The 16519-nt window shown below is 37.1% G+C and overlaps 1 protein-coding gene across 5 annotated transcripts in view; it reads right to left on the minus strand.

The window, feature by feature from the left end:
• LOC134803845 (fasciclin-3-like) overlaps positions 1–16519 on the minus strand; it is a 215009-nt gene that overhangs the window by 149341 nt on the left and 49149 nt on the right. For all 5 annotated transcript variants that reach the window (XM_063776672.1, XM_063776671.1, XM_063776670.1 and 2 more), the window contains exon 2: positions 1781–1943. In XM_063776672.1, coding sequence (XP_063632742.1) covers positions 1781–1829 — 49 coding nt within the window. In that variant the 5' untranslated portion in view covers positions 1830–1943. The remainder of the gene's footprint in view (positions 1–1780; positions 1944–16519) is intronic.

Genomic DNA, 16519 nt, shown 5'->3' on the forward strand with positions numbered 1-16519 from the left:
TTCACTATTAAACCGCTGAACGGATTTGGTCAAAATTTGGTATGGAGATAATTTAGACCCCGAGAAAGGACATAAGTTAGTTTTTATCAATCATCATTGATCATCATCGTTCCACGCAGACGAAGTCGCGGGCGGAAGCTAGTATCTTTATAAAAGCCAACGTTCCAAATAGTAAATTGTGTATTAAGGTAAACAAGAATTTAAGAAAGAGTGTGAATTGAAGCCTGAAGTCGAAGGCGAGGACTTAATTAACACGAGTTCGTAATTCCTGTACCGCCCGTGACAAACAGAATGTTTCTCATCACACTTGTGAGGGAAAAAAGGTAAATAAAAAAACTGCCTAATTTCGTACGTACATTACTGCTCTAGGACGAAATTTAGGATTGACGGACCGCATCGCCTAGCAAGTTTGATGAAAAAATAAGTTACAGCCCTTATAGGTCATAATTTAGGATTTACGGAGCGCATCGCCTACGTGTAATAACACCTTTTACGAGCAAGTGTGATGAAAAACAATTAATACCTATACCTACCTCAACAGCAGCGTTACGTAAAATCCAAACAACATTTTAACGACGGAACCCGACGGCCGTCAGTTCAATGTCTCGGTCATGTTCGAGTAAATATTTACGTTTCGGCAGCGCCCGCGCATGATTTGATGCGCGCCGTGTTTCAGGAATGCAACTGACAGACTTATGAATTTTCATCATCATCATCTGAGCCGCGGGTGGGCCTTAGCCTGGTCAAGCAAATCTCTCCAGTCCGATCTATTTGTGCACATATTTAATTACACAAACAGGTCTACCGCGATATAATTTAATCAATTGAAACGTCGGAATTTAAGGTAAAAACAATGAAATTATATCGCGGTAGACCCGTTTGTGTAATTAAATATGTGTACAAAATGCGAGTTTAAAGTGCGATCTATTTGTGGCTTTCCTTCTCCAACTTTTCACTCCTAAAGCCCTGATGTAAGTATACTTACTCAACGAGACAATTCTAAACAACCCCAAACACAATTAGGTTGCGTTGTTTTATCACAGAGTTCCTATGGCCACCTCCTGTCTCCATGATCAGATCAGCTCGATGATATCATAAATCATAATATTGCATTGTCACCCGACTTTATGTAGGTGTAGTAGGTACCTAATACCTATGCAAATTTGGTATCGTCTTGGGTCGTCCCATTCGTTTTTCGTCAAGTTCTTAAATTAGTCCTATTATGCTTTCGTCACTCATTCTACATTGAAAGCCCAAGACGATACCGCAAATTTTCAGCTTCATTGGAAGTCCGGGAAGTGGATCAAAATTAACATGCAAGATTTGACCCGTACATATACACATGTACATTGCAAGTTAATATAAAGCTTGTAAAAACCAATATCCTCTATTTTGTATTATCTGCCTATGACTGTTTTTTTTTTTTCAATAAAGAAGATAAAATAAAAATAAAATCGTTACTCTAGTTAGGTCTATCGTCTATCTATCGTCTTCTAATTTTATTCCATACAAAGCTACAAACGCATTTTATTTCCTGTGTTGCGACTTTGTTCCGCATTCAAAGCAGGCGATCATTTTTCTGTGCATATTTCTGACCATTTGTCATAGAAAAGGAAACTCTTATACCTGCAAGTCTTCAGAAAATTCGCGTTTGTACGGGACAAACTGTAGACAATTTCATGAAATGCTCCATTTGAGCTATAATACTATAAGCTCTCAGGGCCGAATATTTTTGTAGCCCAGAAAAACTAAGTAAAAACTAACTAAATCTAAGTCTCACCTGATACGACGGCGACGAACAACAGCAGAAACGCGGGAAAAGCGGCCATTTTGGAACTTTAACTTTTTAAACTCACACTCAACACAGCATAACTAGACCAATTTAAAAAAAAAAACGTATCCTTCGACCGGTTCCGTGGTCCTGCTCACTCACTGCGCGCACTCTGAAACAAAAAATGAGAGTTATGTAGGTTTTTGGAGTTCGGTTGGCATGAGTTTTTGGGTCTGTCTTAGAAATAAATACATACCTAGTTTAAAAGATTTGAGAATTTAGTGAGAAAGTGAGAAGTAAGTAGGCACATTTTACGGTACACTTTCATCGTTATCCAGTTATAAACGTCTACTACATTACATTCCACTATCAGATAACTGCAATCTCAACTAGCTTTCTCGTAAACTAGCATCTTACTTATCTCGAAAACTATCGAAGTATCGACCTACGGAACCCTTATCTACAAAACGGATCTCACTTCACCGCGGTCGCTTTTTTTTAATAAAAGTCACAGATTAGGCAATTTGAAGCGTTCCAGAACTGATGAGCCGCGACTTTGTGATCCAAAACGACTTAACTAACTTCAAATATCAAACAAAATTGACATCTATCTTCCGAAAACTTTGGGGTGGCTACAACTTTCTGATCCAAAATTAAGTATGTCCCTTTAAAAGTCATACAAAATTGTCATTTAGCTTTTGAAAGGTCCCGTAGCGGCCACGCTTTTTCTGAGAAACACAGGTCAGAACGGTTTTGGGGGAAAAAATGGGGTAATGCTCGATGGGATGGAGATTTGATATTCAGATTTAATATGTTATTGGAATGAGGGTTTTAACAGTTTAGTTTGTATGTACAAAACGAAGCAATTCAGTGTCACTGTTAAATTATAAGATATATTATTATAGATTTTTCTCAAACATGCAATGAAATAAGTATTGATGTTATGTTCGTCATATGTATTAGGCTGGGAAGTATCCATCACGTCTCCGGCGCGGCTAGACGAGAGGTCCTTAATGAAATTTCATAGAAAGTTGCAGGCCTATGCCGGGAAGTGGCTCTTTTTTAATTTCCATTTCACATATATTTGTAAAACAGCATCATGGCATGGCATTCAGCCATTAAAAAAACTGTAAACAACATTTGCTTTTGGTTCGTTATGACATTCTGCCACTACGCCTATTAAAAAAACAATAAACGATGTTTGCTACATTTTGGAGTTTTATTTATAAAATTAAATACATTTTTGAATTTTATATTTGTACGCAGCACAAAATAAAAATGTAAATAACTGTGAACAACTACAGTTTTACAAATATTTGAACAGTATTTGTTCAAATCTAAACGTACTTGAAATCCAAGAGCTTGTAAACTATAGGACGGACACCTGGAACTAGTCGGACCGGTTATCACCGGGTTCCATTACAAACTTGCTATAAAACGTAATATACGACATTATAATTATATGCAGTTAGGCCGTTTTGGTTTTAGGCTTTAGAAGGATGCACGTTAGAAAGGCGTTTTTTACTGTTACTTAAAAAAAGGAACGAGTTAGAAATTGTATGGAGTTTTTTGGAGACTTGTTTAAAAAAAGGATGTATAAGAGCTACGGAAGTTTAATTGACCGAGCGAAGCCTGCAGCCACCAAAAAGTACTTCAGAAAAAATCTAAAGAGTTGTTATAGATAGAGTCCCTATAAATATAGATATAGTAGAGTTCATGAATATGTATACATTTCTTCATTGCAATATTTGCAATAAGGTAAAACAGTGTATATTTAGGTACATATGTATGTGAAATCGACTGTACAAGAAGAAACCTAGGAGTAAGGGGCAGGGGGCAATTTAGACTACGGGGTAATTTAAACTAATCGAAAATCTTCCATGTTGTACCACACAACACACACAACACATCTTTTTCGCTATCTGGACATATATGGCACTCTAGCTTAATAATGTAAAACATGGAAGATATTTCGATTAGTTTAAATTCCCCCGCAGTCTAAATTGCCCCTCTGCACCTTATATATAGGCTGTTTAAATTCTGATTCATTAGACCTGAATCTGCCCTAAAGTGTCATTCTATGGAACTTGCTAACTATGTAAACAAAAGTCACTAGTAAATTCATCATTCAGAGACAATTTCAATATGGCGGTTTGTTTACATAGTTAGCAAGTTCCATAGAATGACACTTTAGGTCCTTTGTCAACGTATCCTATTATTTTTAGGCCATCTTGTATTGTCGTTGAAAATCTGTTTTCCATTACAAACTGATGTGTATTTTATCTCCCATGTTAAAACGTTAATATTTACGATAAAAGCTAACAAAGGCTTTAAATAAATTAGAATGTAATCCCAATTCATATCGCGGTTTCCGATTGACTTCACGGCTCGGCCGAGCGCACTCGGAGACCAAAATTATAAAATTTACTTAATATGTATGAAATTAATTTTGTATTAAGGATCAGGGATCGGATACCGGTATTTTTTGTAGGTACGGAATTTTTTCATTCTTTGTTAATTATTTCATTACTAATTGGGCAAATTGGCAGTCTAATAAAACGAAGTTGTTACCTAAATACATAACTGAATCCTACATTTTGAGTATAAAATAATTCGAAAAATATGGTTATTTCGAAGTTTTTGCAAAAAAACCGGTTCCGATCCCTGTTAAGGATGACGCTAGACCGGGCCGGGGCTGGGCTGGAGCTTCCGGCGCTTCGTTTCCTACGGAAAGCACCACGTGATCACCGATCAGTCGTCATAGAAAATGACATGTCGGACGCCTCGGCCCGGGCACGGCCCGGTCTAGCGTGAGTCATCCACTCAGCAGAAACGTTTGCAAACGATATCATAGAGCTTAGGGCCGATACAGACAGACTGCAACCCGACTGCAACTTGTATCGGCGTGCAGTTCGCATACAAGTTGCAGTCTGGTTGCAGTCTGTCTGTAGCGGCCCGTAGAGGCTTCGGCGAAGCAACAATTGAAATCAATGTATGAGTATTGTATATATATGTATACTATGTATGTATGTATAAACTCTTTATTCTACAAAACACAAAACACACATATGGCAGAGGATAGGCATACAAAGGCGAACTTATCCCTTTAAGGGATTTCTTCTAGTTAACCAACAAAGTTAGTTTGTATAAATATTAACCATCCTGAGATAAGCGGTAGGGTAGACCTATAGCTCCCACTTATGACCCTCTCAAACTGACCCATTTTCGTTTCTCTTAAATGTATACTTGTACAGTGAAGAGATTTGCGCGCTAGCGTGCGCGGAACACTTGTGGTTTGTTCGTTTCCATTGCGCTCAAGTGTACAGTGAAGAGATTTGCGCGCTAGCGTACGCGGAACACTTGTGGTTCGTTCGTTTTCATTGCTCTCAAGTGTACAGTGAAGAGATTTGCGCGCTAGCGTGCGCGGAACACTTGTGGTTCGTTCGTTTTGCGCTTTTTCGTGCGCCTTTCACACGCACGCAGACGGAGCGTTCGCAAATAAATAACTTGAGAAGATAATTATAGTAGGTACCTAGTTATATATAATCACGTCGCCAAGGTCCGGTATTGTGTGTTGTTTATTATTTTATGGTAATTATACATATTAGTGCGGATGAGTAAAAAACTTGTTAAATGTAAAAAAAGAACGTGCACTTAAAAAAAGTTTTAGTTTGAGTGGCGGAGTTGAACTAGTCAAAAACGTTCGGAAAAACTGAGGTTTTTTTCTGTGACATTATATATACATATATTAACGATATGAGAACGTTTATTTAAGACTTTCGTTGAATATTTTAACATAATATTAAGGGTATAAAAAATATGTTTAAAAATCCGTTTATTTCTGTCTGTTACCTCTTTACGTTTAAACCGCTTATCATTTTAAACGCAGACGACATCTTGGACAGGAGCTACTATAATATAATATAATTAATATAACAAATGAGACTAATATAGTTAATCAAGAAGATATCTTAAGTTTTCTTTAAACAGACACCAAATAAAATCACACACATTTATTCAAAATATAAACGAATCGTTTATTGCTGACTGTATCGAAGTAAAAATAAACGTGAAGTTAATTATATCGGAAATGTTTTGCCGACGCTCCCACTCCCGCGCATCCGCTCCCAAAATAGCCGTCTTTGTCTCACCAGAACTGGAGGATATCTCTCACGGTCGGTAAGGCCGGCTGTACAGTGTATTGGATGCATTTGTCTGGGCCAGACAGATTTTAAAACAAAAATTGTCATTGTGGAGTTAGAGTTACACCAAGAAAACTCTGCAGCGATTTTGATAGCCCACGCAGTGCAAGTGTCACAATTACATACGTCATAATTTCATAGAAGTTTGACGTTTAAAATAACACTTGCACTGCGTGGGCTATCAAGATCTCTGCAGACTTTTCTTGGTCTAACTCTAGTTTGTGTACCTACGTAAAATTAAGAATTTTATCACAGATACGTGAACACATAGAAAAGAAGTATCGTAGAATCAGGTCAATAGTCCACAACTTAATATTAGTTTGAAAAGTAGGAAATTCGCAACGAGTGGCGATAAATTGAAACACGACCAAAGGGAATGTTTTAAATCGACGTGAGTTGCGAATTACCTTTTCGCACGTGTATTGTACAACGTTCTACAGTCCATATGGCCCTTTAAACTTTTGACATTGCACGAAAAGTGCTATTTTACGCACTAGTGCGGGAAAATAGAACCATAAATGTACTGTAAAACCTTATACGTTCTTCAGTCAATCTTGTCTTTATACATACTGCTGATGTTTTACACGTCTTTATATTTATTTGTGTATAATATGTACAGCATGTTGTACACCTGTGAAAGGCAAAACACGCCGTTCATTGAACCTGTTTAATAGCCGAGGCGATAACAGAAGTAAACCAGGTTCCGACAACGCGTGAAGATATGCTTGCGAATACAGTCGTACGGTGTACTATTAGAAGTATTAGAACAAATGAAATTATTTTCAGATAATATTTCCTGGGGCACTGGAGGCCTTGGTCACTTTTTCTTAGTATATGACATTTATTTCAGTTAATAATGTCGGCGGCGGGAGTCCGCTGGATGCGGGTGGCGTAGGACCGGTCATTGTGGCACTCTTTGGGGGAGGCCTATGTCCAGCAGTGGACGTCCTCTGGCTGATATGATGATGATGATGAATATAGTCGTAGTTCGGTAAGACTACACTTTCACTCTTATGATTTATTTATTTATTTTTATTAATTTAAGAAACAAACAGTCGTTTACAAATAAGAATTCAAAAATATTTCCTAAATTAAGACTTGGAGTTTCCTTATTATTTATATATTTATATTGCAGTCCACAATGATTCGACCCTTTTGTATAGTTCATAAAGTGTTTTATTTAATTATAATTTAACATTGTAATAATAAAGTGAATATGTATTTTTTAATAACAACCAAAATGAACGTAAGAAACTAAACGTTAAAATTAAAACTTAAATAAAGTTGTAACTTGTACCCCCAGCTTGCATTTTATATGTATTATGGGGGTTTTCAGAAAAAATGGTACCATTTACTTTTTTAGAAAAACCATCTTCAACTTTTGGGTTATTTAGACTCAGAATCACGAGTACGCTTCGTACTGAGGTTGTCAGTCTTGTATATTCACCAACCTCTGATATTACTTATTACCAAACCAATAAATAGTATTCCAATATCAATTAATTGCCAAATTGAAATAAGCAATAAAAGTAATAATGCATCTCGCAAATTGTCCGAGCAAATGGTTTAAAATTTAAATTAAATTTATATGAATTCATTTTAATAAAAGATTCGGCGTGAGTGTAAAAAACGCGCCAAGTTCTGAAGTAATCTTAGATAATTCAACAACCGGAGTCGCCTTTAAGAGCTTATCCCTCTGTCGAAAACCTCGACCAATGGTCATACTCATTGTATGGACTGACGTATATCTGACATGGCTATTTGTACGTTACTTAAAATTTAGGAACAAATTGATTACAGTTGTCTGATACGAAAGGTGCGTCAAAAACTTTTTTAGAAAAAGTTCTGTTATGCATTGGTTGCCAAATGTGATCAGTTATAAGATGGGGGGAGGGTCAAAATAACTTGAAATTCGTGCGACGTAATTTGGATAACCCCTATTTAACCTACTGTTATCATGTAACAGTATTTGCAAGAAAGAAAGAGTATTTATATTCCATAGAGCACACATACACAGGACAAGAAAAAGGAAAATTAAAATAAAAAGAAAAGATAACAACTACAATACAAAATCAACAGAAAAACACACTATCAGAAAATGACACAGTATGTGCAGTAGGGAAAAGCCTTGTCTCAGCATTTTTAGGGTTCCGTACACAAAGGGTAAAACGGGACCCTATTACTAAGACTCCGCTGTCCGTCCGTCCGTCCGTCCGTCTGTCACCAGGCTGTATCTCACGAACCGTGATAGCTAGACAGTTGAAATTTTCACAGATGATGTATTTCTGTTGCCGCTATAACAACAAATACTAAAAACAGAATTAAATAAAGATTTAAGTGGGGCTCCCATACAACAAACGTGATTTTTGACCGAAGTTAAGCAACGTCGGGCGGGGTCAGTACTTGGGTGACCATTTTTTTTTTTTGCCTATTTTTGCATTATGGTACGGAACCCTTCGTGCGCGAGTCCGACTCGCACTTGTCCGGTTTTTTATTTGCTGCAAAGGCAGAGTTAACTTGTTAATACGACTCTATAAAGTTTGTTTCGAACTTGGCCGTCATTTTACAAGTCTGCGCGGTATTTGGAGCAATCGAATCGAATATTTACGTGTAAAATTGGAATCCCGGGCGCATTCGTGTCGAGTTTAATATCTTTGATGTATCTCTGTATAACTCATGTTGACATGTATAACATGTGTATTGAGAGATATTGCAATTTTCAGGTTTGCAATATTGGTAATAGAGATTTATCATTAACGAGACGCACGAGTTAACAAATTATGCACTTAAACCTTCCCCAAGAATCACTCTATTGACAAACGAAAACCGCATGAAAATCCGTTCAGTAGTTTTTGAGTTTATCGTGAACAAACAAACAAACAGACAGATGCAGCGGGGGACTTTGTTTTATAAGGTGTAGTGATAGTGATATAACAAAAACCGGCCAAGTCCGAGTCGGACTCGCGCACGAAGGGTTCCGTACCATTACGCAAAAAACAGCAAAAAAATCACGTTTGTTGTATGGGAGCCCCACTTAAATATTTATTTTATCCTGTTTTTAGTATTAGTTGTTTTAGCGGCAACAGAAATAGGTACATCATCTGTGAAAATTTTAAACTGTCTATTAGCTATCACGGTTCATGAGATACAGCCACGTGATAGACAGACAGACGGACAGAGATCTTAGTAATAGGGTCCCGTGTTAACCATTCGGGTACGGAACCTTAAAAATGGTAACACACGCGTATGGCGCACTATAAAAGCTCGTAAAAAGCTAATCGTCTCGATCGATATGTGGACAAAGGAGTGAGTCATCAGTCCCCGTGATTCCATTCCGTGTTCATATCCCACCTCAAACGCTGAAAGCCAGCGTATTTCAGACCTACCATGATTTGCTGCCTTTTTTGCAACAATATACACAGTGATTTTCTTATGACATACTATGAGGAGATGTATATCTTTATAAATTAAAAAAAAAATTTCAAGCTTATTGGCTCATATAAAATTTAACGGGGTGGCTAACCGTAAGCGATATCTATGTCATGCTAGATACTTGTTTTGGAATTATGTACCTAAGTAAATTTTAATAATGTACCTTTTTAGTACAAATTAAAAGTCTGTTAATTCACTAAAATTTCTGACATTTTCGTATTCCGGCCGCATTCCTGACAGACGGCCAAAAATCCTGACATGTCAGGAAAATTCCTGACGTCTGGTAACCCTATTTGAACAGAATCCAGCAACGAATGGCCCTATTAGTAGTATACATTTATCCAGGTTCCATTTAATGTGTAGGTATTGAGAACTTGGCTAATACACTATCGTGTGTGTTTTGCGCCTAAAATGTTCTAATTTTTCGTCTTTTTATTTAAAGACTAAAATGATTAGACTATGCTGGTTTAGCTGTGTTCGACCATACCTCGTTTTATTGCACTAGAAAAATGGTAAACAATCTTGTTGTGTCTTTTTATTCGAAAAATCTATTGAAAAATAAGTCAAAGCAAATATTTAACAATTACAATTATTATATATGGTCATTTACATTCTTTTACTTTGATAAATAATAGATTTTTTAACGGTTTTTCAATAAAAAGACACGTCAAGAATCAAGATTGTTTACCATTTCTCTAATGCTAAAAAAAACGAGGTACTTATAGCGTTTGGAATTGCCGACGATTATCAACGTGCTATTAACCAACATGGCGCCCGGCTGCTGTCACACCGACGACGATTCACGCTCGACGTTAGCGACTCACGCTCGTTTCACACGCTATTTGGTTTTGTACAATAAGTGCCCCAACAGGCCAGTCAAATTAGAAAAAAAAAGGATTTTGAGGAATTAATGGAAATTATTTTAATACCTTCATTTGGTCCTAAATGCGTATAATCGGAGTTTGCTCCATCCCAGGAGGTGTGGATAAATTTTGGGAGCCTTGGGAGATACATTTTACATTGGGTTGACAAAACCACTCGATGTAAAAGGAACCCACAATCAATTACAATGTCACTACCAGCAAAGATGTTGTGGATCAAACACTAGTGAAAAAAAAAATCGGATTTTAACATTATTAATTATACCAAAAAAAAGAAATTCAAAGTTTTGTATGGGATTTTGAACAGCGCGCCAATCGGGACGTTTTGAATACTCAAAATCCCATACAAATGACACATAACGCAAACGCGTACCTACGTCACGCTATATAATGAAATGTACACTAGGGATACAGGTCGGATAAATAAAATGTTAAAGCCTTAAAGCTAAAGGTTATGTGAAACTTGATACACCCAATAAAAAAAGTGAAAGTATCAAAAACATGACAACCCGTTAAATCCAACAACAATTTGACAGGCGAGTGACAGCGCCTGTCAATGTCACTGTCAAAAGTGAACGATTAACTTGTACTTGCGAAACGGACAAAGTTTTAACAAGTCAATAACAGTTTTACTGTAACGTTCGCTTGATTTTATCTATGTACCCATTGTTGATTGATTTTGACTACAAAATTACTGTAAATAGAATCTTCTCGCATAGATATTAAGGTTGATTTTTGACCGATATTATTGCTACAAAGAAATGGTCGTCACACATTGCTTGAAAGCAAAAAGTGGGTCACAAAATATCATTAATATCACAACGAATCTACATTTAAAGATATGTCATTTAATACTATTAACTTTTCAATTTAGTTTTATTGCACCGCCTAAATTGGTTGAATTTAGAGTTTCATTTCTCCACCTGAAGGTAGTCTGGAAGAGATCGCTCTTTAGCGATAAGGTCACCTTTTGTTTACCTCTGTCTTAATGTATTAAGCCCCCTCCAGACTATGCGCGTGAATCGCGGGCGAAGCCGCGAACGCGAGTGTGGCGTCGATTTCGCAGATTGTTCACGCCTTCGCGCCTTGTTCTCCGTTTTTTGTCGGTATTTCGGCCCGCGTCAAAGGAGACGCGAAGCGCGAACTTGCAAGACTCCACATTACACACTATTTTGGCTCTTCTGTGGCAAGATAATTATACGAGTATTATGATTATATTATATTAAACTGCTATATTTTACGGTTTCACAAGAAAACAAAATGGAAAAACAGATACGTCAACTTCGCGATATGTTCGCTCCGCGACGTCGCGGCGCGATTCACGCACATAGTCTGGAGGGGGCTTTATGTGTGTTTCCTTGTATATTTATTTTGAGGTTGTGCAATAAAGAGGATTTGTATGATATCCTCCTAAGGGCCAGCCGTACAAGTGAAAAATCCAGAATTTGTCACTGAAATTTGAACCTATAGTGCAGGGAATAGAGTTGATTTTGGTTTTGTTTGAAAATTGAACGAAACAAAACAAATGCGACTCTATTCCAATTGAATATGGTTTAAATTTCATCGAACTGAATAAGTACTATAGGTAAGACCTTGGGCCTTATTAGAAGAGTATTGTATTTAGGTACTCCGAGTTATCTCAAATCAATAGCCAATTTTGTAGCAACATTTCTTAGAGTTCAGACATAACTCAAGAATTTCAAGATGATTAAAATTATAAATATGCCAGTTCGCGACATGGTAGAGTTTTAATTTGTTAATTATGTTAAAACCAATTGTAGTTTCGATAAAAGACGAATTGGATACAACTTTCAACGCGTAAACGGTAGAAATTTCATAGGTATCCGTGAAATTTAAAAAATACTCCAATATTTGTTTTAAATGTCATGAGATTGGTGCAATGGCGGATTTGCCCTAAGGCCCAGTAGGCCCGGGCCTAGAGCGGCAAGATATTAGGGGCGGCAGCAAGGCGGCAGTCTATAGATGGGTGCCAAAGGGCCGGCTAGTAGCTACTACAGGGCCTGGGGCCTAGGGCGGCTAACACTTCAAATCCGCCACGGGATTGGTGCCGTTTTGCTAACTGTCAACTCGTGGTATTGCTACGGATCACTGACATGACCACAACACAACATCCGACTACAATTATTCCATTATTGAATTTTCCGTTGTCAACTGAGCGAAATTTAATGGAGCCGTCATAAGTGAAATAAAAATACTACTTTCGCGGAGAAAGTATCTTTACTTGGCACTTAAAACGACATTTATGTCCATACATGTGTAGTTGACGTAAAAAGAACTTGTCAGTCATGTAGTAGGTAATAAACACTTATTTTTTACGTGCTTTTATTTAAATTGCAATGTTTGTTTGTATAATGTTTGTTCGGGTCAAATCTTGTGAGCTGAATTAGACCCATTTTCCATGATAAGATGTTACTCATGACTATCATGCACTGTTAGTGCTTGAAAATGCAGACGTAGGGTCTCCGAATCATGTCGCGCGAGTGACTTAAAATACGTGAGTTAAAACGTAAGCTGTTTGGAGTTGAAACTCTAGGTCCATGGGGTCCCAGCGCGCACAAGTTGTTTGCAGAAATCGCGAAGCGTCTGCTTGGCGTAACTGGTGACCGAAGAGCTGGATTGCGTGCGATACAACGCGGAAATGCAGCCAGCATCCTTGGTACAATGCCTCAAGGGCCTATATATTTTAGATTTAAGATAGTTAAAAACCAGCCTAGTGCGAGTCGGACTCGCGCACGAAAGGTTCCGTACTATTACGCAAAAAACGGAAATAATATCACGTTTGTTGTATGGGAGCCCGACTTAAATATTTATTTTATTCTGTTTTTAGTATTTGTTGTTATAGCGGCAACCGAACTACTTACATCATCTGTGAAAATTTCAACTGTCTATCGCGGTTCATGAATTATAGCCTGGTGACAGATAGACGGACAGACCGACAGCGGAGTCTTAGTAATAGGGTCCCGTTTTTACCCTTTGGGCATGGAACCCTAAAAACATTGTTTTATATCATGAGTAACTTCTCGCGTATTAAGTTCGATTTAATGGTGTTCTTATGGCCCTTAAAAATCCATCTAAACGGTGTAATAGCACCCCCTGTGTTGACCACTCTGTCGCCTAGCAACACACCCTGTACCTATAGGGAAATGCGGTCGCCTCCAACCAATGGATTGTTAGTTTGGTTCTGCTTTGTGTTAATATTTTAGGGAGGTGTCGGCAGCTGCAGGTTCTATTTCACAAGCTTTTTAGGGTCCCGTACCCAAAGGGTAAAAACGGGATCCTATTACTAAGACTCCGCTGTCCGTCCGTCTGTCTGTCGCCATGAGCCGTAATAGCTAAGCAGTTGAAATTTTCACAGATGATGTATTTATGTTCATGAGATACAGCCTGGAGACAGACAGACAGACGGACGGACAGCGAAGTCGTAGTAATAGGGTCTCGTTTTTACCCTTTGGGTACGGAACCCTGAAAACAATTTCGTCAAAAAAATGCGTCCATTAAACAAAAATCTAAAACGCTGGAAAAACCAATAACTATTCACGATTTTATAAAACAAAACTAAAAGCTGAACTTTATAGATATACTGAAAGCTTTTTAAAACTACTGCAATACGTACGTATATACGTACAAAATGCATATTAGCTTCAAATATACTCTTATCTTCTTAATTTTAGATATTATCTGTTAGTATTAAGTATTAGAACTGTTTGTGGAAACTGGTCTGTTTCAGCTAACACGAGCTATTATAGCGGAAGGTGCTGGGCTTAAAATGGATTTAAGAAGTGGAGCCACCGAGACTTTTGATGTAATTTTTTAGGGGGGGGGGGGGCTCTCAACTTTATCAAGATATCTACATGGTGTGTCTGACCATGGGGCTTTAAATCCAGGGCTTGATTTTACTCGCTAAACTGAGCTACTTTTACTATGGGACCAACCCTAAAATCGGGGAAAAATTTTTGGCTTTTCCATAGAAAACGTCGACATCTGATCAGCCAAAATGTATGAAAAAGTAAACATTTTTTTCGGGATTTCGGGGTTGGTGCCATAGTAAAAGTAGCTCAGTTTAGCGAGTAGAATCGAGCCCTGGATTTAAAGCCCCATGGTCAGTAACACACAGTATATCATTTGAGCTACTAGGCCAAGTTTGGTATCGTTTTCGTATAAATAGGGGATGCCGAATTCATTTATGATATCATAATGATTTGACACCATTCCAAAGTAAAAACACATAAAATATGAAAAAAAAAAATCCTTTTCACGCTTAAACCGCTAAACCGATTTACATAGTTAAAATTGGCTACAGAGATAGTTTGAGTCCCAGGGATAACATAGCATACTTTTAATCTCAAAAATCATCCCTTAAGGGTGTGAAAAGGGAGGTGGAAATTTGTATGGGGATTCAATAACCGCTGAACCGATTTAGATAAAATTTTGTATAGAGATATTTTGAGTCCCAGGGAAGAACATAGGATAGTTTTTATTAAAAAAAAACTCTTAAAAGTGAAAAGGAAGATGTAGGATTGTATGGGGAATCAATAACGGCTGAACCGATTTAGACGAAAATGATACTAAACTTGACGTAGAACCTAAACTTAAAAAAAATGTTAACGTCAGACGTCACTGACGCTTAAAACCCCCCACCTCACTCAGCCACTCAGATTTTTGCATCAAAAATCTGAGTGGCTCCACTTCTTAAATACATTTTAGGAACCCAAACATTAATTCTGCCAAAGGAAATCTCTTATTCGGTGAACGCCGTAGTTGACCTTTTTATGGCCCGAGCACACTCGACTATTATATTTAGTTATTTTATTTTTGAGTTTAATTACAGTGAGACGCCTCATTCGACCCTCGTATGTTTCTTTGCTCTTAATAAATGTGTTAATTTAATTATACAGGATTTTGACTCTTGGAGACCCTATACATTTCTAAGGATAATTTGATAAACTATATAATCTAATAGTTCTAACACTTAGAGACATTTACACCTCTAAATATTATAGATTTTTTTTGTGTTTTGTATCTGTGTTTTTATGTTTACACTAGGCCAAAGGTGACATCAGTGAAAGAATAAGGATCAAAGTCAAATGGCGTACTAACAGTTTTTATCTTCTGTCGAAAGATGGCAGTAAATGAACTGTGGCTACATAATTTACTATGACAGTAACTCTCTATACACTCTATTCTCTTTGGCTCTGCCTAGTAATAAAGCGAGAAATTTGCAACTAGGTATATCGGGTACACCGGACTGACCCACTAAGATTATTGAACTTTGCTTTCTTTGATAAGGCTTAGCGTAACGATGTATTTAATGTGTTTTATGTTTGTTGTGTACATACGTACATTTGTGTACAGCTCAGTGTATATTTGTACAGTTCTCTTCTTTCTGGTAGGGTGATATTTACCTGTAAAGAAAAAAAAATAATGTAATTATCGTTACAGTAAAAAAGATTATTCCACTTTTAAAATTCGATATAAATTAAACAACAAAAACTAATAAAAATTATTTAAAAACTGTCGGTAATGTAGGACACATCCTTTATAGATTAAAAATATTATTCTTTGATTTGGATATAAATTAATACGTTTTTCTACGAGTTTACCATACGAGTACAAATTATATAAAGTAAGAGTTTTTAACATGCTTATAAGAATAAAGTACGAAATTTAAGTTTTAAACTTCGTTAATTTTTCGATATTTACTGGAAAGTCATATCAATTAACCCATATTCAAGTTAATGACTAATAATGACACTTTAGAAAACCGTAGCTAAATGTTGAAATATTTGAAACCTTTTTTTTATATGCACAAACACAGACTCTCAATTTATATTAGATATGAGCGCCGCGCCGGCGCGCCGCCGCCGCCGACAAAATTTTCGCGCCGCCGCCGCCGACGCTGCGCTATCGGCGTGGCATCGGCGTGACCTTGTTAGATAGTACTACTTTCAGAATCAGAAATATATATTTTATTTAGTTTAGATCTTTAACAGCGCCAGTCTGAATAGCTTATATACATTCAAAAGGTATTGTAAGTTGTAACTTATTGTATAATAAATAACTAAATAAATAAATAAATAATTATAGGTCCATATAATTAAAAAATATTGATGGTAAATTCAAACTTTTCTGTTTGGTAACCGCGCTAGTACTGTTAGGGCAACGAAATGACTAATTTTGCCAGCTGGCTAGCTCATCCGTCATCATCTCGGCCA

This window comes from Cydia splendana, chromosome 27 (assembly GCF_910591565.1).
Source record: "Cydia splendana chromosome 27, ilCydSple1.2, whole genome shotgun sequence".
Classification (NCBI taxonomy): domain Eukaryota; kingdom Metazoa; phylum Arthropoda; class Insecta; order Lepidoptera; family Tortricidae; genus Cydia; species Cydia splendana.